The sequence below is a fragment of the Bubalus kerabau genome, chromosome 16, assembly GCF_029407905.1.
Source record: "Bubalus kerabau isolate K-KA32 ecotype Philippines breed swamp buffalo chromosome 16, PCC_UOA_SB_1v2, whole genome shotgun sequence".
NCBI lineage: Eukaryota > Metazoa > Chordata > Mammalia > Artiodactyla > Bovidae > Bubalus > Bubalus kerabau.
Window position 1 is genome coordinate 75,930,231 of NC_073639.1, and position 21,286 is coordinate 75,951,516.

General features: G+C 61.4%; 1 protein-coding gene across 1 annotated transcript in view; it reads right to left on the reverse strand.

The window, feature by feature from the left end:
• BCR (BCR activator of RhoGEF and GTPase) overlaps positions 1-21,286 on the reverse strand; it is an 87,797-nt gene that overhangs the window by 40,632 nt on the left and 25,879 nt on the right. Inside the window, exon 2 of the mRNA XM_055549709.1 lies at positions 6,669-6,835. Coding sequence (XP_055405684.1) covers positions 6,669-6,835 — 167 coding nt within the window. The remainder of the gene's footprint in view (positions 1-6,668; positions 6,836-21,286) is intronic.

Sequence of the window (21,286 nt, forward strand, 5' to 3'; positions counted from 1 at the left end):
TGAAAGAACAGATCTTACGAGTTCTTAGCACACAAAACATTTATAAGCAGGCGTGGTGATGGATGTTGAGTCATGGCCAGCAATCGTTTTACAATATACACATATACCCAACCACTGTCTCGTATACCTAGGATAAACACCGAGTTATAAATCGACGCCTCGAGAAGACGAGGAGGAGGGGTTTAGGACACAGACATACCCGGTCGGAAAGACGCAGGGGGAAGACGGGCATCTCTGAGCCGAGGAGAGAGGTCCCGGGAGAAACCAGCCCCCCTGACACCTTCACCTTAGACGTCCCACCTCCAGAACTGGCAGAAATCAATCTCTCTTGTTTAAGCCACACGGTCTGTGATGGTTTATTACAGACGCCCGGGAAACTGACACGGAGCATGATTCCAAAGGCAACGAAACTGCTTTTTCATCAACTTACGGGCTGAGGTCTTCTGCCTGCTCCCTGACAGGCAATGAGGCAGTCTGGGGTCAGGGTGGCTGTGCCCAAGGCCTGCGCCCCACCTGGCTGGGGTTTTCCTCCCTACGTCCAGCCTGTGCTGCCGGCCCCACTGCAGCCCGAGGGTGGTGCCAGGGGGCTGAGGCCCTGTGTCCCTGTGTCCAGAAAAGAGGACACAGCCCTGCCCTTTCCGCCACTGGCTCCCCAGCCTGCAGGTGAGCCGAGACGGCCCTATCCTTGGGTATGGAACCGGAGCACTGGCCGTTGGTCACTCGGGGGGACGTGACGGACGGGGCAGGTCCCGGCCTTGGCACCGCTGACCTCTGGGGCTGCAGGATTCTCTGCTGGGTGCCGAGGGGCACCCTGTGCCATGCTGGGTGTCAAGCGGCACTTCTGGGCTGCGTTCACTGCACCAGCAGCAAGGCCCTACCCCCGGTTACGACAGGGCAAACGCCCGTGGGTGTCGTCACCCATCATCCCACACCAGCGCGGGCCTCCTGGCACTCCCGTCGTCGTTGTTCAGTCGTGTCCAGCTCTTTGTGACCCCGTGGACCGCAGCACGCCAGGCCTCCCTGTCTGTCACCAACTCCTGGAGCTTACTCAAACTCATGTCCATCGAGTCGGTGATGCCATCCAACCATCTCATCCTCTGTCGTCCCCTTCTCCTCCTGCCCGTAATCTTTCCCAGCATCAGGGTCTTTTCCAATGAGTCAGTTCTTTGCATCAGGTGGCCAAAGTACTGGGGCTTCCGCTTCAGCATCAGTCCTTCCAATGAATATTCAGGGTTGATTTCCTTTTGGATGGATTGGTTTGATCTCCTTTTTCTGTTGTTGTTATCATTTCACTTGTTCATTTATTCCTGCCTGTGCTGGGTCTTCGTTGCTGCGCAGGCTCTTCTCTAGCTGTCGTGAGCAGGTGCTCCGAGTCTCTAGTTGTGCTCGGGCTTCTCACGGCAGCGGCTTCTCTTGTTGCCGAGCACGGGCTTCAGGAGCCGCAGCCGTGAGCTCAGCAGTTCTGGCTCCCGGGCTCCAGAGTACACGCTCCACATTTGTGGTGCCAGGGCTTACCTGCTTCGAGGCATGAGCGATCTTCGTGGATCAGGGATGAAACCCACGTCTCCAACACTGGCACGCCGATTTTTTATCACTGAAGCACCAGGCGAGCCTGGTTTGATCTTCCTGCTGTCCAAGGGACTCTCAAGAGTCTTCTCCAGCACCACAATTTGAAAGCAGCAATTTTTCAATGCTCAGCCATGTTTAGGATCCAACTCTCACATCTGTACATGACTACTGGAAAAACCATAGCTTGGACTATACGGGCCTTTGTTGGCAAAGTAACGTCTCTGCTTTTTAACATGCTGTCTAGGTTGGTTACAGCTTCTCTTCCAAGGAACAAGGGTCTTTTAATTTCATAGCTGTAGTCACCATCTGCAGTGATTTTGGAGCCCAAGAAAATAAAGTGTCTATTTCCATTGTTTCCCCATTGATTTGCCATGAAGTGATGGGACCACATGCCATGATATTAGTTTTCTGAATGATGAGTTTTAAGCCAGCTTTTTCACTCTCCTCTTTCACCTTCAGCAAGAGGCTCTTTAGTTCCTCTTCACTTTCTGCCAGAGGTGGTGTCATCTACGTATCTGAGATTATTGGTATTTTTCCCAATAGTCTTGATTCCAGCTTGTGCTTCTTCCAGCCCAGCGTTTCTCATGATGTACTCTGCATATAAGTTAAATCAGCAGGGTGACAATAAATAGCCTTGACGTACTCCTTTCCAGTTTGGAACCAGTCTGTTGTTCCATGTCCAGTTCTAACTGTTGCTTCCTGACCTGCATACAGATTTCTCAGGAGGCAGGTCAGGTGGTCTGGTATTCCCATCTCTTTATGAATTTTCCAGCGTGTTGTGATCCACACAGTTAAAGGCTTTAGCGTAGCCCATAAAGTAGAAGTAGATGTTTTTCTGGAACTCCCTTGCTTTTTCTATGATCCGACGGACGCTGGCAGTTTGATCTCTGGTTCCTCCGCCTTTCCTAGATCCAGGTTGAGCATCTGGGAGTTCTCGGTTCACCCACTTTTGGGACGTGAAGGATTTCGAGCATCGTCTTGGTAGCCTGTGAGATGAGCGCCATTGTGTGTTTCCATAATACCTGGAACAGGACCTCCCAGGGCAGCCCCTCTGGACCCCCAACCCTACTGGCCCTTCCCACCTGCCTGGCCTGGCAGGAGGGAGGTACTTCGTGGTGGAGAAATGGCAGATCTGACAGGAAGCACCCGGGGCTGAGTCAAGGGGTGGGGGTGCGGCCATCAGCCAGGCCTGCCCTGCGAGCCCCACTGTCTCAGGCCCTTGCCCTCCTACCCTGAGCCTTGGCTGCCCAGGTGCGAACTGGAGAAAAGGAGCCCAGTTCCCACTTGCCCCCGTGTCTGCTTTCTGCATCCTTGGGACTTACAGCGCATCCTGGCTGCCCGCCGGGACCACCCAGAAAGGCTGCCTGGACCACCACTCTGCTCTGGGCATTGCTGTGTATGCATAAGCCAGGTGCTCGTGTGTGTGTGTTTCGTGTGTACACGCATGTGTGTGCTTGTGTATGTACACCTGTGCTCAAGCACGCACACGTGTGCTTGCGTGTATATGTACGTGTGCTCCTGTGTATGCACACGTATGTGTGCGTGTGCGCGCATGCGTGTGTACACGTCTGCGCTCATGTGTGTGTTCATGTGTGCGTGCACATATATGTGTGCTCATGCATGTTCCCATCTGTGTCTGTGTACACGTATGGGGGGTAGCCATCGGATTCTTGGCTTTCAGCCACTCTGGGGAAAGGACACCCAGGTCCCACACCACAGCCCCGTCCAGGCCATGCTGGGCAGTGGGAGCCTCTGGGCCAGGGCGCCCAGAACCCCAGGTTCTCCACCAAGATCCACAGAATAAACCGACCAGCGAGAGGACCCAGAACCGCTGGCTGGGCCCTGGTGTGGCCACACGTTCAAGAAGGTGCAAAGGTCCCTCCAGGGAACCCTTGTCCATCAGATGAGCAGGTTCCGGGGTCCAGGACCGTCCGGGCAGCCAGCTCCGGGGCCCCCAGCACCATCAGCAGAGATGTGCAGGGTGGGGGGGCCCAGCCACCCCTCTCCTCTCAGACCACGGAGGTCATGTCTCGAATGGAGGCACCCTGGGGAAGCTGCTCCCAGGGGACCCTGCTCACACCTCCCGTCATGGCCGAGGTGAAGGCTTGTGTGCCTGGGGGGAGCTGCTCCCCAGCCCTACGGCCTGGAGAGCCGGGTGGAAAAGGATGGCGCCCCGTCCTGCTCTCTGCTCCCAAGGGCCTGGCCGGGTAAAGGAACGTCTGGGCGAGGTCCAGGGCTAGACTAGAACCTTCTCCTGAGCCTCAGAGGGGCTGGGGGCAGCGGACAGGGGCCTGAGCACCGGCTACCCCACCCAGAGGCGAGAGGGCGGAGGGAACAGGAGGAGGGGGCAAAGGGCAGGGCGGGACTGCAGTGCTGACACCTGCCCTGCGCGCGCAGGCTCTGACAAGGGTGTGTGCAGGCACCCAGGACGCGGAGAGGGCAGGAGGAAGCTGGAGGAAAGAGGCCTCCACTGCCCGGGAGCTGGAGGGGAAGACAACACAAGCCCTGGGGCTAAGAGAGCAAAAAAGAAAACCCCCAGTGTGACAACAAGGTCGGGGAACGGAGGGAGGGAGCCAGGGGAGCAGAGGGGCAGCCCGCCAGCCAGCTGCCAGGCCCAGAGCTGCAGGGCCCCCACCCCCACCCTGGGGCAGTCGCAGCCTGCTGGCCAGCGCGGCTGCAGAACAAAGGCTACCCCCTCCCAGGACAGCAGCTGGGGTGACGCCTGGACGCTCGTCTGCACCCCTGACGCGCTGGCCGGAGGCCCTGGTCCGGGCTCCCCGGGAGCCCACTCCTCTCTGCAGCGTCTCCGAGGGGCTGACGAATACGTAACCTCACTGTCCCTCGCAGAGACGAGGGACGTGTGTCCGCTGGCACTCTCCCGGGACTTGGGTCCCCAGCTGGCACTGCACACTCGTCGTTCCAGGGAAACGCAGACACGCCCAGCAGCCCCTCTGAGGACGAGCACCAGGAGGGAGGCGCTCGCTGACGCTCCGCGCCGGGACAGCCTCCTAGGGTCACAGGACCCACCCTACTGCCCACCTGGCTCCTCCCCCAGTGCCCCGGGCAACTCCCCGGGAACCCCTACTCACCCTGCAGGCATGTGTTCCTGGAGCTGACCTGCACCCCCAGGAGGCCAGCGAACCCCCGCATCGCCATGGGGTCCCCAGGAAGGTCCTCCTGACCCCCCACCACCCGCCACCCTGAAAGGGCCCAGGCTCGGCGGCCCCCACCCTGGAGGGGCGGGATGGAGGGGAACGGGCAGGCACCCCGGCCCTGGCGGATGGGGGATCGGGCAGCCACGACCGCAAGACCACAGTGCTTCCTGTGGGCGCCAGGAAGCCCCAGCCGCATCGTCCTCAGACGCACAATCAGAGACGAAAGAGGGAAGTGTCCCTACGTGGCCGACGGGGCCCCAGAAAGCCAGAGCTCTCTGCTGGTCTCCGGGGCCCCGAGCCCTGGACCACAGGGCTTCCAGAATAAAACCACGCATGCCTCATCCGGTCCCGTCCCCGTCTCCCCCAGGTGCCACCTGAAAGCCCCCTGGGCCAGGTGCCCGCTTGGGGCTGGAGCCCCCAGGCCCGACAAGCAGGTGCAGCCTTCTCGCCATGTGTGTAAGGCGAGACGAGTCTGAGGGCTCCTGGTCTGGACAGGCTCTCCAGCAGGTGGGCCCCCCAACTGGGGGTAAAGGGTGGGGGGCACAACCCCAAGTCAGCGTGCTGGGGGCCTGAGGGCAGGGGCCCGGGCAGGGGCGGAGGTTATGTGCCGGGGGAAGACAGCCCTCAGGGACCACAGACAGACAGGGAGGACCGTCCCGAGTCCAGGGATCGGGCGTTAGGATGCTCGTCTGTCCCAAGTCACACCCGCAAGGCAGGGTGAGAGAGGAGACCTCAGGAAGGGCAGGGCAGGGGCCGAATGGCTCAGCTGAGGGGCGGGGAGGCCTTCAGAGCTGCCACGGTGTGGCCTCGAGCAAGTCACTCTGCCTCTCTGAACCCCGGTCTCTTCGTCTATGGAATGCCGGGGTTGGCAGTGTGGGTAAGCCGCACCAGGCAGGCATGTGTTCACACGGGCGCCCACCTACCGCCCCCGTTTCAGGGGGAGAAGCTTGCCCAGCAGGGGGAAAGCCAAAGTGTCAGTGGCTCCATCACGTCTGGACTCTTTTGCGACCCCATGGACCGCAGTCTGCCGGACTGCCCCGTCTGTGGGATTCTCCAGGCAAGAATCCTGTAACGCGTGGCCATTTCCCTTCTCCAGGGGAACCTTCCCGACCCAGGGACTGAACCCGGGTCTCCTGCACTGCAGGCAGATGTTTTTACCATCTAGGCCAGCAGGGAAGCCAGAAATCACAGAAGCCAAAGGAAAACGGCAGTCCTGAGTGAAGGCGCCGGCCCCACAGGGGGGCCACGTGGTGAGGAGATGTGGTTCCAGCCACGGGGGAAACCACAGCCCTCGCTCTCATTGCTAAATCCGGGGTGGAGACGCCCCAGAAACAAGCTGAGCGGGAGGAGGGTGTCGGTCATCGGGGGCAACACCTGCACTTAGCCCCTCGGGCGGGCCCGGGAGGCCAAGGGCGCCCGGCCAGGTCCTGACGCCCCTCGGGCGGGCCCGGGAGGCCAAGGGTGCCCGGCCGGGTCCTGACGCCCCTCGGGGGCGCCAGCCTGAGGCGCGAGGCCACGGGGACCGGGAGTCAGGCCTTCACGGCCACTGCCCGCGAGGGAGCGCACTGGGGCGGTGCCAGCTTTTGCTTGCCATGGGCCTCGGGGCCTCAGTTCCATCGCAGAGCAGAGGGGACGGCAGGAGGGTCACTAAAGACGGGGAGGCCCCTGGAGAAAGACCCCAGAGAGCGGGTAAGCCATCTCAGCAGCTCCTTGGGCAAGAGCAGGGGCTAGTGTGCTGGGGGATGGGCCTGGACCCGACCCGCCGTGCACCCTGCCAGCCGAGACAGAGCCCCAGGACCCCCACGCCCGCCCTCGGCCCCCCGGGACCCCCGCGTCCACCCTCCACGCCCACCCCCTCAGCCCGTGCACCCAGATCCAGGACGAGGGCCTCAGGGAGACTGGACCCTCGGCGGCCCCCTCTCCCACCCTCCTGCCCCGACTCACCGCTCTGCTGGGCTCTGCCGCGTCCCTGCCACCCCGGGCCTTGCTGCTGAGGTGGGGTGAGGAGGCGGGCGAGTCATCGATGTAGGGCAGCCCGTCCTGGGGCCGGCGCGGCTCCTCCGCCCGATCCGAGGCACAGCTGAACCCCGGCGGCGTCCCGAACAACGCATCTGCAAGTGCGGAGAAGCAGGTGGCATCAGAGGCAGAGAGGGGCTGAGGGCTGTCAGCCTGCGGGGGGTGGCACCCCACCTGTCCCCTGCGGGCCTGGAACAGGGGCCTCGTATAGCCAAACCTCACCTTCACAGCTGACTCTGCAGGCGGGCGGGGTGGGGCGCCTCCTCCCCAGACAAGGTGAGGCTGGGCCTTTGATCCCCGTAGGTGGGGGTAGTGGGGCCTGAAGGGTGGACCCCAAACGCTAGAGGCCTGCTGTCCAGGAACGTCTTTAAGCCCCATCTGGGGGGATCCTAACTGACCCCACCAACCCAAGTGCAAGGCCAGGAGACAGGCTGTGCCCCCCTGCCCCCCAGCTGAGAGTCCCCACGAGCAGAGCGTGGCTTGTCCTACAGCAAGCTCTCCCCGAATTGGGGAGTGGGCGGTACCTGGCCACAGAGACGACACCCTGTTCCTTCAGGTGCTAGACAGTCAGCGCTCCCCCCACCCCGCCCCCACGGATCACAGGCCACATGGGCTCCAGAGCCCGCTTCCCAGAGCCGTTCTTACCGAGCGGACTCCCTGGCTGGGCCATCAGCCCGCAAGGGCCCGGCCCGTTCCAGCCTCACGTCACGGCCGCCCGTCCACTCGTCCTTCCAGAGGGCGCCCGGGCCTTCCAAGAGGTCATCCCAACGGGGCTCGGTCACGTCACTGTGACGCGCCCGCTGGCAGTCCAAGGTGACGGCACAGGCGGCCTCCGGGGCGGTCAGCCCCCAGGTGGCGACACCTTCCGGCACCAAACGTTCTGCATGCTGGAAGCACCCGGACCGACCCGGCCAGGTGGGGCCCAGTGCCTGGCACCGGCTTTCCAGAGCCTACTAGAGCAGAGGACAGGCCTCACTGCCTTCCACGGGCGCCGCGGGGACGAGCTGCAGGCTGAGACGGGCCACCGAGCTGCGGGCGCCCGCAGGCCGAAGTCCCCACTCCCTGCCCCGCCCCCACCTCGCCCCACCCCTCCAGCTCCGCTCCCGTAAGGTCACCGTCCTCCAACAGGGCCCTCAGCCCTGGCTACCCGCCAGCGTCATCCAGGGGCTCAGAAAGCGTAACCCAGGCGGGGCCCACACCTACTGACCGAGTTGGGGGTGGCCTGGGCCCCGGTGGCTGCGAAGGACCCCCAGGGGGCTCCAGCCAGGGCAGAGAGCCTGTCCTGCCGCCCCCCGGCCCGGGGCTGTGCCTGGGGCCCTGGGGTCTGCACTCAGGGGCCGGTCACCAAAGCCAGGCTGGGCTTTCCTGTGGGTCCACAGGAGGGTCCCAGTCCTCAGGAGCCGCTTCTTGGGTGAGAGCCACAGAGGACGCTGTGGGCTGCACCAAGGCACCCTGGTACCTCTTAATCCATCATCTGAGGGGCTTCAGGGACCAAGATCACTGCGCTGGGTGTCGCCCTTGGACTTCGGGGTCTCAATTTTTTTTTTGGCCGCACATCACAACATGTGGGATCTTAGTTCGGCGACCGGGGATGGAACCCACGCCTTCTGCACTGGGAGATCAGAGTCTTAACCACGGGGCCACCAGGGAAGCCCCTGGACTGTGGGTTCTGTACCGTCCTGAGGGGGCAGCCCGAGGCCACAGTCAAGCACTGCCTCCTCCTGAGAAGACCCAGAGGCTCAGCTAGCTCTCACTCAGCGTTCCTGAGGACTGGGGGTGGGGGGGGTACAGAACCCTGGTCCACACCCACCCCCCAAACAAGTCTCATCCCGGGTTCCTGTTCTTTCGGGAATCACATTTTTTTTTTTTTTTTAATAAAATAAATGTCCTCCGGCGGGGGGGCGGGGAGGAAGGTCGCAGACTCGAGAGGCTCCGGTTCCACCCAGGTGGCAACACAGCTGAGACAGCGCCGGTCACTCAAGCCATCCGCGTCTCAGGTTCGCTGACTTGAAACTGGGCCCAGAAACTAGACCACGGACAGAGCCCGCCTGGCGCTGAAACGTCCCTGTCGCCCAGCCCTCCCTGCTGCCTTCGACAGCTCTACCCTCTGCCCCGCTTCCCATTAGCGCAGAATGGCCAGCGTCCACACGTCCCAAGAAACCTTCAGCTTTTCTTTTTTTTTTAATAACCATGTTGTAAAAAGTTAACATATTCTTCATTTCGTGGAAGAACATGACCTGAGCGCGTCACCTGATTGCCAGGCCTGCGAGCGCATTGAGCTCACGTCCGAGGTCAAGTCGACACCGAATCCCCAGTGAGAACCTTGGGATGTCAGGGTCAAGCTTGGGACCCCAGGGCTCACCCTCAAGAACCGCAAGTGTTCACACGTGTGACTTCCTCACGTGCTGGTTCCACAACAGCATCCGGGCTAAGGCCCGGTGTAAACCGAAGTCCTCGGTGAGGGGGCGCTGGCCCGTGTCAAGAGGGGCTGGCTGTCGGTGCTGCCGTGGAAGCTTCGCCCGGCCAGACCAGTCCGAGGGGCCAGGTCTGCAGCCAGATGCCAGGGGTCACAAGGTGGTGCCCTGGAAACTAAAAACCCAGCCGTCTCCCCACTCTGCACACATCTCCCCAGTGGACATTGGTTAAAGGAACCAGTGCCGTTAAGCCTCGGTCCTGGCTGGCGGCCACCCCTTGTTTCTCACCCAAGGGCTCAGTGTGCCGCCCAGCTCATCTGGACTTGACATCCCTCATTTTGATGACCGCCCCCTCCCCACCCCGCCCCAGGCTGTTCTGACGCAAGTGTGTCACGGGAGGAAAGCCCCCCGCCCCCGCCTCCTGCTTCTAAGCAACACGCGGGGAACTGTCTTCCTCTCGCTCTGCAGCTTCCACACCCGACGTCCCCCCGTCTTGAGCGTAAGGCACGATTTGGGATGAGAAAGGCCGCTGTCTGCCCAGAACCACAGCACAGCGAGAGGCAGGGCGTGCCCTCCACTCCTCTGCCAGCGACACCCAGGGGGAAATCCTCTCCAGGCTTGGCCACCTCGGGCAGGACTGGGCACTTCCTATAAAGCTCGACCCAAAGCTGAGGCCAAACCCAGGAAAGCAGTGTGTGTGGACTTGGTGGGCATGGGATCCCATGGCTTCTAGAGTCTCTGGGAGATGTTGTTGTTGTTGAGTCGCTAAGTTGTGTCCGACTCCTGCGATCCCCTGGACTGTAACCCGCCAGGCTCCTCTGTTCATGGGGTTTCCGGACAAGAATAACTGCAATGGGTTGTCATTCCCTCTTCCAGGGCGATCTTCCCGACCCAGGGATCGAACCGAACGAACCGGTGTCTCCTGCATTGACAGGCGGATTCTTTACCGCTGAACCACCAGGCAAGAGAGGAGGCTCAGCTGAACAGCTCACAGTGCGGAGGGGAGGAGGAGGGACGGAGCGGGGCTGAGTCATAGTTCTGGCTGAGTGTGGAACAGCTGAGTGTGGAAGAGCGTGGAAAAGCGTTTACACAGTGAAACCTGAAACCTCCTCTGCACGCAAGCAGCCCAGCACTCTGTGCATCTACAATCCATTCTGACGCCTAGAGAAAAGGCAGCCTCCCTCCCCACGCCACAGAAAAGGCAAAGGAGTAAGTCTGGGGGGTGCCAAGTTCACGTCCCCTTCTTACATCTGAAGGGCAACACAGGTTTTAAAAAAAAAAAAAAAAAAGTCCTTCAAAACATCACACACAGAACACCCACAGGATCCAGCAACCCCGCTTCCGGGTATGGACTTGAAGGAATTCAAAGGAGGGTCACGCCCAGGTATCTGCCGGCCCACGTTCACAGCGGCCAAACGGCAGGAGCACGCGCCTGCCCGCTGAGGGACAACTGACACAGGATTCAAAGCGGACACCGCTCGGCCTTAGAAAGGAAGGCTGTCCAGCGCCCGCAGCAACGCGGCTGAGTGACCCCGGCCAGACCCGGAAAGGCAGGTTCACCCTCTGACTGCACCCTGTGTTGCTCTTGTTCAGTCGCTCAGTCGTGTCTGACTCTTCGGGACCCCATGAACTGCAGAGTCTGTTAATTTCATGGCTGCTGTCCACGGGGTCGCAAAGAGTCGGACACGATTGAGCAACTGAACTGACGGACTTAACTGCAGCACACCAGGCCTCCCTGTCCTTCACCGTCTCCCAGAGCTTGCTCAAACTCATGTCCATTGAGTTGGTGATGCCATCCAGCCATCTCATCCTCTGTCGTCCCCTTCTCCTCCCGCCTTCAGTCTTCCCCAGCATCAGGGCCTTTTCAAATGAGTCAGCTCTTCACATCAGGTGGCCAAAGTATTGGAGTTTCAGCTTCAACATCAGCCCTACCAAAGAACACCCAGGACTGATCTCCTTTAGGATGAACTGGTTGGATCTCCTCGAAGTCCAAGGGACTCTCAAGAGTCTTCTCCAACACCACAGTTCAAAAGCATCAATTCTTCAGTGCTCACTATATGAGGTCCCTAAACAAACTTGTATACACAGAACAAGGAACAGGGGTTACCAGGGCAGCAGGTAGAAGGGAACGGAGCGATATAGTTTAACGGGGCAAAGTCTGGTTCAGGAAGAAGACGACTCCTGGAGCTGGACAGCGGGGACGGCTGCACAGCGATGAGAATGTGCCTCGTGCCTCCGTGCTGGGCACGCACAAGGACTAAAACGGCACACTTAACTGTAGGCACACACTCCTGGGGGTCCCTCCTGCCAGTGGAGGAGACCCGAGACCCGGGTTCCAGCCCCCGGTGGGGAAGATCCCCTGGAGGAGGAGATGGCAACCCACTCCAGTGTTCTTGCCGTGAAAATTCCATGGACAGAAGAGCCTGTGGAGCTCCATGCAGTCCACGGGGTGCAAAGAGTCGGACATGACCGAGCGCACACACAGATACACACACGTCTAAGGGCCCTGCCGCCACTGGCGACGTCGGGGAGCGGACGAGGAGGGCCTCATCTCCAGCAGCCTCTCGGCAATCACAGCCCAAACAAGCACGGAACGGGGGGTGAAGTCAGTCAGAAAGAGAGAAACAGGTATCGCAGACACATGGAATCTAGAAAAAGGGCACCGATCAAGTTATTGGCAAAGCAGAAATAGAGTTACAGATGTTTACAGAACAAACCTATGGTTACCAAGGGGGGCGGGGTGGGGGGGGCGGTGGGACAGACTGGGAGACTGGGACTGACATATACACGCTATGGTCTCTTAGACACAAAACCAACAAGGCCCTACTCGACAGCACAGAGAATCCTACCCAGGAGTCTGTAATGACCTACATGGGGAGAGAATCTAAAAAAAACAGCAGATATTTATGTATAACTGATTCACTTTGCTGGGCAGCAGGAACCTGACAGTGTAAAGCAGCCACACTACAGTAAAAACTAAAAAGAAATCAGCAGAAAATGAGCACAGAATCGAAACATCCAAGGGGGTGCTGCCTGAGCGGCGGGGAGAGGCCTGGGTGAGGGACATCGGGGCTCCATGACACCCCCAACCTGTGAGCTCCTTCAGCAATAAAGATGATGAAGGGAAGGATGGGCCTTCTCTGTAGAGCAGATCCAGGTGTCACAGAGCCCCACCGTCTCCGCTGGGCTTGCATGCCCCCTGCCCACTCGCACACCCCCCACCTGGGCTGGGTGCGATCCCTGCGGCGAGGGCAGGACCTGATCCATCGCAGACCACACCCGGGAACCGCCTAGCACGTGCCTGCAGCCCTCAGATGCTGTGCCCCCTGGCCTGAGACAGCCCGGCCACAGCTGCCCGGGAAGCAGCAGGCGCCCCAGGAACTTCGACACGCCCCTCCCCATTTCCACGTCGAGCGAGACCCCCTCTGAAGCCTCTGCCCGGCCCCCTGGGAAACCCCGCCGCAGGGGTCTGCGGGAACACGTGCAAAACGGAGCTCGGACCATGGCCGTTCTGTCCTGGGGGCGGGCGAGCAAGGCGGGGGGCCTCCTGGACCCTACGTGCCCGGAGCATCCCCAGCTCCAGCCTGGATCGCCTGGCCGCCGGATCCCAGCCCAGGTCCCGCCCTCAGGCCAACGCGCCCCTGGGGGCGAGTCCGTGGGTGGGCGGCCCTCGGTTGGGGGAGTAAAGGTCCGTGGCCTTCCCGCCCAGAACACACCAGGGAAGGAGAGAGTGCGGGGAGCGGCCCGGCTGATAAGACAGGCCCCCGGGGTCAGGAAGACACAAGGGCTGGGGTGCGCCGCAGGAAGACCCCAGCGGGACGTGCTTATTTGCAAAGGTAAAAGCACCTCAGACGGCGGCTTCCTTCCGGCGGTCAGCTCAGAGAACCGCTCCACCACGCCCCCTCGGGCTTCCGCCCTCCCCGCCCAGCCCCACACCCCGCGGTGCTGGCCCCCGGCCCAGCCCAGTGCTGGCGGTGCTGCGCTGGGTACTCTCGACGCTCGTATTCCCGGTGGCTAGCGGTGGGGTGGGGGCCCTGCAAGGTAGGCTCGCTCCTCTGAGAGAGGCTCAGAAAGCCGGGGTGTGGGGGTCAGGTATCACTGAGGGGCGCACAGTCCCCACGGGACAGAGCTGGCCCTGGACCCACAGTCATCCTCTGCTTTGAGCCCTCCCGGGGGCTCGGTGGTCGGGAACCCTCCTGCAGGGCAGGAGACTCGGGTTCCATCCCTGGGTGGGGGAGCTCCTCTAGAGGAGGGAACGGCCCCCCACTCGTGTTCTTGCCTGGGAAAGCCCATGGACAGAGGAGCCTGGCGGGCTACAGCCAGCCCACGGGGTCGCAGAGTCAGACACGACTGACCGACTCAGCAGCGGCAGCAGCGCGCCGCCCCGTGTGCTGAGAGCAGATGCGGGGTCCAGGCTGGCTCCTGTATTTGCGGCAGCACCTGCAGCCCAGTCAGGGGATGCCTGTGCTGCTCAGGAAAGTAAGTTTCCCAAAGAGTGAAAACTCTCACATCTTTGATGTAACAAGTGGGTATTTTTGCAAAATTCCCGCTGACCTCTGCCCTAAACTGCCTCTGGGCCAAGCACAGGGCTGGCCGCTCACGTCGGCTCCTTGAATCCCCCCCACCTCCGTCCCCTTAGGAGGCAGGAACTTCCAGACGCCTGCTTTTCAGACGGGGACACTGAGTCCCAGAGAGAGGAACTGCGTCCGCGTCTGTCTGCATGAGCTGCCCAATTCAGTCAACTTACAAACACTTCCAAGCAAAGGCATTTTTCAAAAGCCAAACTGGCAACCATGTGACTCAGCAATTCTCGTCCCGGGTATGTGTAACTCAGGTGAAAACAGGCGTCCAAACCAAAACTTATTACCAGAATGTACAACTGTTCTTTCGCAACATTTCCAGAACAATCAGAACGTAAAACAACACAGGCATCCATCAACAGAGGAACGAGTCAGGAAGGACAAGTCGGAAGCCTGGGACGCATGCGCGCACACACACTCTGCCATATACGAAACAGACAACCACCAAGACCTACTGTAGAGCACAAGGAGCTCGACTCAATATTCTGTGACAAGTTGTACGAGCAAAGAACCTGAAAAAGAGTAAACAGGGACGTCCCGAGTAGGAAAGAACCCACCTGCCAACGCAGCAGACGCGGGTTTGAGCCCTGATCCAGAAGAGCCCACAGGCCTCAGAGCAGCCACGCCCGTGGGTCACAGCCACTGCGGGCCGTGCCCTGTGACGAGAAGCTGCCGCAAGGAGAAGGGTGCGCGGCAGAGGAGCCCGGCTCACCCCAACCAGAGAAAAGCTCACGCTCGGCAACGAAGCCCCAGCACCGCCAGAGCAAGGGACGGGTTCGATTATAAACCAGAATAAACACGTACAAGCTCAACCGAGTCGCCTCTGCAGTATGCCCGAGACTGACACGCCCTCGTAAATCAACGATGTGAGAGCGTCAGTCGCTCCGTCGCCTCTGACTCTTCCCGACCCCGTGGGCTGTAGCCCGCCAGGCTCCTCTGTCCATGCGATTCTCCAGGCAAGAATTCTGGACGGGGTTGCCATTTCCTTCTCCAGGGGATCTTCCCGACCCAGGGATCAAACCCACATCGCAGGCAGATTCTGTACCACCTGCCATCTTCACTTTAAATCAATCATACTCTAGTAAAAACAAAACCAAAAAACCCCCTGACTTGTTGATAAACACATGGACATACCAAAGTGGTCTATCCATAGAAAGGAAGATTATTGGCTTAGGAAGACCACAGCATGGATGAACCTCCCCAGCTTTATGGCAGAAGTGAAGTGAAGGTCGCTCAGTCATGTCTGGCTCTTTGGGACCCCGTGCACTATACCATCCATGGCATTCTCCAAGCCAGATTACTGAGTGGGTAGCTTCTCTCTTCCCCAGAGGACCCTCCCAACCCAGGGATGGCTCAGGTCTCCCGCATTGCAGGCAGATTCTTTACCTGCTGAGCCACCAAGGAAGCCCAAGAATACTGGAGTGGATAGCCTTTCCCTTCTCCAGGGGATCTTCCCAACCCAGGGATCAAACCGAGGTCTCCCGCACTGCAGGCGGATTCACCAGCTGAGCCCCAGTGAGGGCAGCCCCCAAACGCCAGGCAGCGGCCTGACCCCATGTACACGAAACGTCCACAACAGGCCGGTCCACAGAGGCAGATAGCAGGTGCCCGGGGAGTGTGGGGCTTCCTTTCGGGGTGATGAAACTGGGAAGTGGACAGGGGAGGCGGCTGGCTGCCCAACACTGCGCCCCTGAGCCGTTCACGTGAAAACCTTTCCTTTTCTGTTATATAATCTCATCTCCATGGTACAAAATGGAAAAACTGTTATTGTCTCTTAAACCAGGAACCTGGGAACATAATCCAGCTGTTTCCTGACGAGCTAGAGCGTCGTTCCGGACAGACGTCAGGACGGCCTGGCACCAGGACCCCGAGCGACCGCGGGCAGAGAGCCGGGGCCGCGCGTTCTGACGCGGCTGGGTGGTTCCTCTGTTTTGCCTTCTTCCACCGGCAGGCTGGCAGCTGTCCCTTCCTGCAGCCACACCACGCGAGTCAACATCCTTTTCCAGAGAGATGGCCCCCGTCCAATCGGCCCCTTCAGCCCGGCGGGGTTCTGTGGGGGGAGGAGGGGCAGAGAGAGCACCCCAGGAGCCAGCCCTGCCAGCCCTCAGGCAGCCACCCAGACTATGAACCAGACTGGCAATTCCCTGCCAGGCACAGAAGGCCCCAGGCTGGCTATGGACCGCCCCCAGGCCAGAAAACGCAGTTGGGAGGGGCCTGAGCTTGCCCCACCCTCCAGGCAGCCCCAGGTGCCCTGAGCCAGGCTGAGCTCTTGGGGGCGAGGCCCTGCCCAACAGCCACAACAGCCTGTCCCGCCCAGCTGGGTGGAGACCAAATCATCAGGTCAACTTGGCTGGCCTTCCAGCACCAAAGCCCACATGCCCCAAACAGCACCCACCACATCATCAGAGGACTTTCCTCTGTCTCCGAGGACCCACCCAACTGTGCCTTTGGCTCCCAGATCCCCCGGGGGGTGGGGGGTGGAAGGCCACCGATGCTTCGGGCTCAGACAGAGGCTGCAGGACCAGCTGGGAGCAGCCGCAGCCCTCGGCCGCGCCGTGACCCGACTCTGCATAGCCTGACTCTGACACCGCGCAGTCTGGCTCCAGACAATCAAGCTAACGTTTATTGAGCAGCCCGCCCCTCGGGCCGGCACAGTGCCGGACGCAGGATGGCAGGGGCACCCAGCCCCAGCCCTGAGAGCCGCAGAACCCCAGGTATCGTGTGGCGAGGCCACCGACGAGGGGCGGCCGGACCCCCCAGGCGGGCAGCAGAGAAGGAAGTCTCCCTCAGGAAGTAACCACGGGGTGAGGGGGCAGATGCCAGGTCCCCTGGGAAGGACAGAGGAGGAGGAGGAGGAGGAGGCCAAGTGAAAACAGGGGCTGAGACTGGGAGTGTGAGGCCACAAGCCAAGGGGTGCACAGGGCCACCCGGAGCTGGGCGCGGAGGAAGGACTTTCTCGGAGCCTCCAGAGGGCCTGGCCCTGCCCTGCCTCTGTTCCAGAACTGGAGACAATTCATATCTGTCGTCTGAGCCACAGCCTGCGGTCGTTCTGTTTGGGCACCCACAGGAGGCTGAGCAGACACAGCCTGTGGCCTGGAAGAGGTGCCACAGAGCCAGCGGAGAGAGGGCTGCCGAGGAGACCGGAGGGCTTTCCAGGGGTGAGGGCCGGGTGGGATAGAGGAACCAGCAGGGACACCCCCACGGAAGGAGGGGTCGGAGCCTCGGGGGACCCACACTCGGGTAGGGTGACGTGCGGGAACACAGCAGGAGGCCGCAGTCCTGCTGGGAGAGCCGGGGGCTGCGGAGGTCGTGAGGGTGGGCCCAGGGGCAGGCGACGCTGGCGGCACGTCTGGGTGAGGAGCTGGACTGCGGCCGGCTTGTGATGGTCACTCCAGGGGAGCGGGCACAGGGCCCGACTTCAGGGAGAAGCGACACGGACAGACGACAGGAATTGGCCGACGGCTCGGATACAGGAGGACGGGCCAAGAGGACAGCGCATCCCCACTGCCGGCGTCTTGGGCCCGGCCACGGTGAACCAGCCACAGGGCCGTGGACTGGGGGCCAGGGGCATCACCGATCGGCAGGGCCTCCCCTTGGTGGCCTGGGCGCCCAGCCAGGAGCCGCGAACCTGCTTTGAGACCCCGCTGGGTCTGCAGGCCCCGCTGGACCCTCTCCCGCAGCAGCCGCCCAGGGCTCGCCTCCTCTTCCTCCGTGGCCCTGGAGTGGGGCCTGGCCCTGCCTTTCCCAGGGGCAGAGGCCCTGGCGCCTGGCCCCACGCCGCCCAGGGCGAGTGCCCGGGTGCCCTTATCTCAGCTGCTGGCCCGGAAGGCCAGTTTCTCTCTCTTGCCCATGCAGTTCAGAGGAAGCCCATGGCCTGTACGGGCCGCTCGGGCACAGACTGCACAACAAGAAGACACGTGGGTGCGGGGTCCTGGGCACCGGCCGCCTCACACAGTCACTCCTGCGCTGGGCACCACCCGCCCCAGGGTCCCCAGGACACTCCTACCCAGGCTGCCTCCCAGCGGGCATCAGCCCTGCTGACCTGGTTACCTGTCTGCAGGGCTCTCGGGAGACAGCGGGTGGCCGCTGGCAGCCCATGGGGTGGACACTGCTCTTCCTGAGCTCAGCTTCACCTCTGGCTCCGGGAGGATTGGGCGTCCCTGACTGAGCCACCCTGTGAGCGGCAGGGTGGGCAGAGGCTGCGAGGGGGCCCACCTGCCCACCTGCCATGGCGCTGGGTCTGCCCAGGGATGACCCTTTCGCTCATCGGGGCGGGAGGGTCCCCTCGCCCTGGTGATGAGCCCAGGGCAGGGGGCTGAAGCCCAGCCCTCGCTGGTCCTCTGGGCATCCGTGTGTGGGGACAGCCTCGGAGACCGGGCGTCAGGGGGCCGGCAGCCTGGCTGCCACCACGGGGAGGGCGTGCCCGGCTGCCTGCAGCGGGCCCAAGGTCAGCTCCCCCAAGCCACGTGTGAAGCAGTGAGGGAAAGCAGCTTGGGGCTGTGCCTTCCCCAAGCCTCAGGCACCCTCCCTCCACGCACACACAGGGGGACACGTGGCCGTGAAGGGCCTGGACCAGAGGTGGCCTGGGAGCCCAGAGCAGCGCACACGTGTGTTACTTGGGGGCTTCTCTGTGCACCTCCGGGGTCCACTCACTCGGTGGACACCCCCCACCCTGCTTCTCTGACCAGGCCGGCAGCCGGCTGGCCACGACCCCCGCCAGGTCAAAGGTCAGACTCCAGGGCCCCAGCTCCCAGGTCTCGCGCCAGGGACTCAGGGGCATGGTCTGAGCGCCTTCCTGCCCGTCTATGGTGGTGGCTGATCGGGGCTTTCACTTGGGGGGGCATCCCTGGGAGTGTGTGAGGAGCCAGGGGGACCCAGGGTCCTCATTTTCAGCCTCTACGGTCTCCTGCTCCAGCCAATCGGAGGGTGGGGAGAGAACCCCGGTCTCAAGGAGGCCAGGGTGTGTGAGTGCCAGCCGCCTGGCCATCCTGCACCCCAGCTGCCCCCGCCCCCGAGAGCAGCAGGCATGCGGGTCGCTCCACCTTCCCAGGCTCTGCCATCAGGAAGCCTGGGGGCCCGTCGGTGCGGCTGGTGCACCCCAAGGGCCTGAGACCCTCCTCGGGCCTTCACGGTTCCCCGCCATGGTCTTGGTTCACGCCACACCAGTTCTGACAGCTGCCTCAGAGGCCTCTGGAACCAGGCAAGCAAGACCGACAGCAACACAGCCTCCACCCAGGCTGGCAGGCTCCTGGCCCACATCCTGCTCTCCTTCTTTGGGACCCGGAGGCCCCGCTGCAGTGGGCCCCTCCCCGGGCGGGGCAGGGCGCGGCGTCTCCTGCGAAACCCTGCAAGCCGCCTCCTCAGGCTCCATGATTCACTTCCTTCAGGAGCCCCGTGTGCTGTTTTCCAGCACAATCTCTCCTTACGTATGAATCAAGATCCTGGATCAGGCCTTCTGCTGCCGTGACTGACGTGAATCTTCCCTTTAGAAAATGTTCTTCCCACAGGACCCAAAGTCATTCTTCCATCAAGAGTGTGTGTGCACGTGAAGGCCGCTGACAACATCTTTTTATCTTATGGCATGTCGCCTGTGTCGATGCGTTCTTGGCAGAGATGAAGAGGTGACCAAGCTGTGTGACACATTCCTCGGTCTATGGTGATGGCAAGGAACAGCCAGGTTATGAAACTGAGGAGAGGAAGGTGGTGGCGCCCCTCCTGGTTATTGGGGCCTGGGTCAGCAAGCTACAGCTCGATCCGGCCCACGGCTTGCTTTTTTGTAAATAAAGTTTTATTGGAACGGCGGCACTCTCCACAAGACGGACAGCTGCTTTCAATCTGGGATGGTGAGGCTGAAAAGCTGCAACAGACACCAACCACCTGGGTTGCAGAGCTGAAAATGTTTAACAGCTGGCTCTTTGCAGAAACAAGGTGCCTGACCCCCCCACACCCTGTTCAGGATAAAAAGCAGAGGTGCAGAGGCCCCAGCATAATGGCTGTACATAGAGGATGGGCAGTTTTATCTTTTGAGTCAGGTTTACCATGAAAATGCCAGCACCTTCATTTCCACCTGAAAGGGGCCAGAAAGAGTGAGTCCAGAGACCCAGGTCCGGGCGGAAGTGACGTTAGACCTGGCCTGGAGACCAGGCGCAGGTCCGGCGGGTGGTGACCTGGAGGCGGGCCTGCATACGCCTGAGCGACAGGACACTCTGAGCAAGGAGCGGCCTGCTGTGTACACATCTTCACCTTGAGCTTGGAAAAGTCCCCTCGAAGCCAAAAACCACGCAGTCCTGGAGCTGCCTGAACATGCTGAGTGCCTCAAGGGGCAGAGAGCAGGGCCTGGCAGAACGCACTGGAGATGTGGCTTTGGACAGCGTGCGTGCAGACTGGGACTGAAGGTGCCTCTCGCTGCCGGTGTCCACCTGGCAAAGCAACGGGCACTGTCTTCAGGCAGAGGCGGGGAGGGAGCTGCCGGGGGCGCGTCGCCCTGGGGTCCAGCCTTGTCGAGAGGATGGGGCACGAGCAAGCATCTGAGCTGCCCAGGGGCCAGAAGGAAGGACATGTTGACTGCGAGCCTGCTGAAACGTGGATGAGCTGTCAGGAGCGGGACACAGTCGCATCCAGGGAGGCTCTGCCGAGGAGAAGCCGCTTTCACATGCATCCTCAGTGCTCGGTCTTCAGCTGCCTCGTCATTAGTGCTGGCCTCGTTGGCTCCCCCACCCAGAAGAAAACCTCTGCCCCTTTGGATTCAGCGTCTCGCTCTCTCCCGAGATGCCCCCAGATCGATGGCTGGTCAAATCCCAGGAGCATGGAGCCCCTTGAGAACGTCCAAGGTCCTGAGTTATTGCAGGTTTGGTCTCTGGGATGGCTTTTATTTTTGGCTGCACCGGGTCTTCACTGCCACACACGGGCGCTCTCTCGGTTGCAGCGAGCGGGGACTCTCTGGCCGCTGGGCATGGGCTTCTAATTGCAGGGCTTCCCCTGACGCAGGGCAGGGGCCCAGCACAGGCAGGCTTCAGCAGCTGAGGCAAGCACGCTCAGCGGGTGTGCTTCCGGGGCTTAGCCCTCCGGGCCTGTGGGATCGTCCCCGATCAGGGATCAAACCCGTCTCCTGCGTCGGCAGGTGGATCCTTTACCCCTGCACCACCAAGGCGGCCCTGGGACAGTTCTTCAACTGAAGGCTCTCTGCGGAGGCGGGACCATCTCACAGGGTCCAAGCGCTGTGCTGAGACCCCTGCTAGGTCAGCCCAGCCCCTGGGTGGCCTTGTCAGCCCTGGGAGTGGGGTGGGGGTCCCAGCAGGTCCCGTTGACAGGAAACCAGACTCTGCCCATCGATGGTAACAAACGTCCCACCCGCATGGTGGGGGGCTGTGCCCGTGTCGGGGCATGCGGGAAACCTCCGGACGAAGACGAAACTATTCTAAGAGGAAGTTTAAAAAACAACAAAAAAAAGACGCTCCCCACCCCTACCAAAGAAGTCACTGCCAGGATGTCCCTCAGGTCGTGAGGTCCCTACCCCGCCCTCCGGGCCCATCTGCCTTCTGGACCCCTGGAC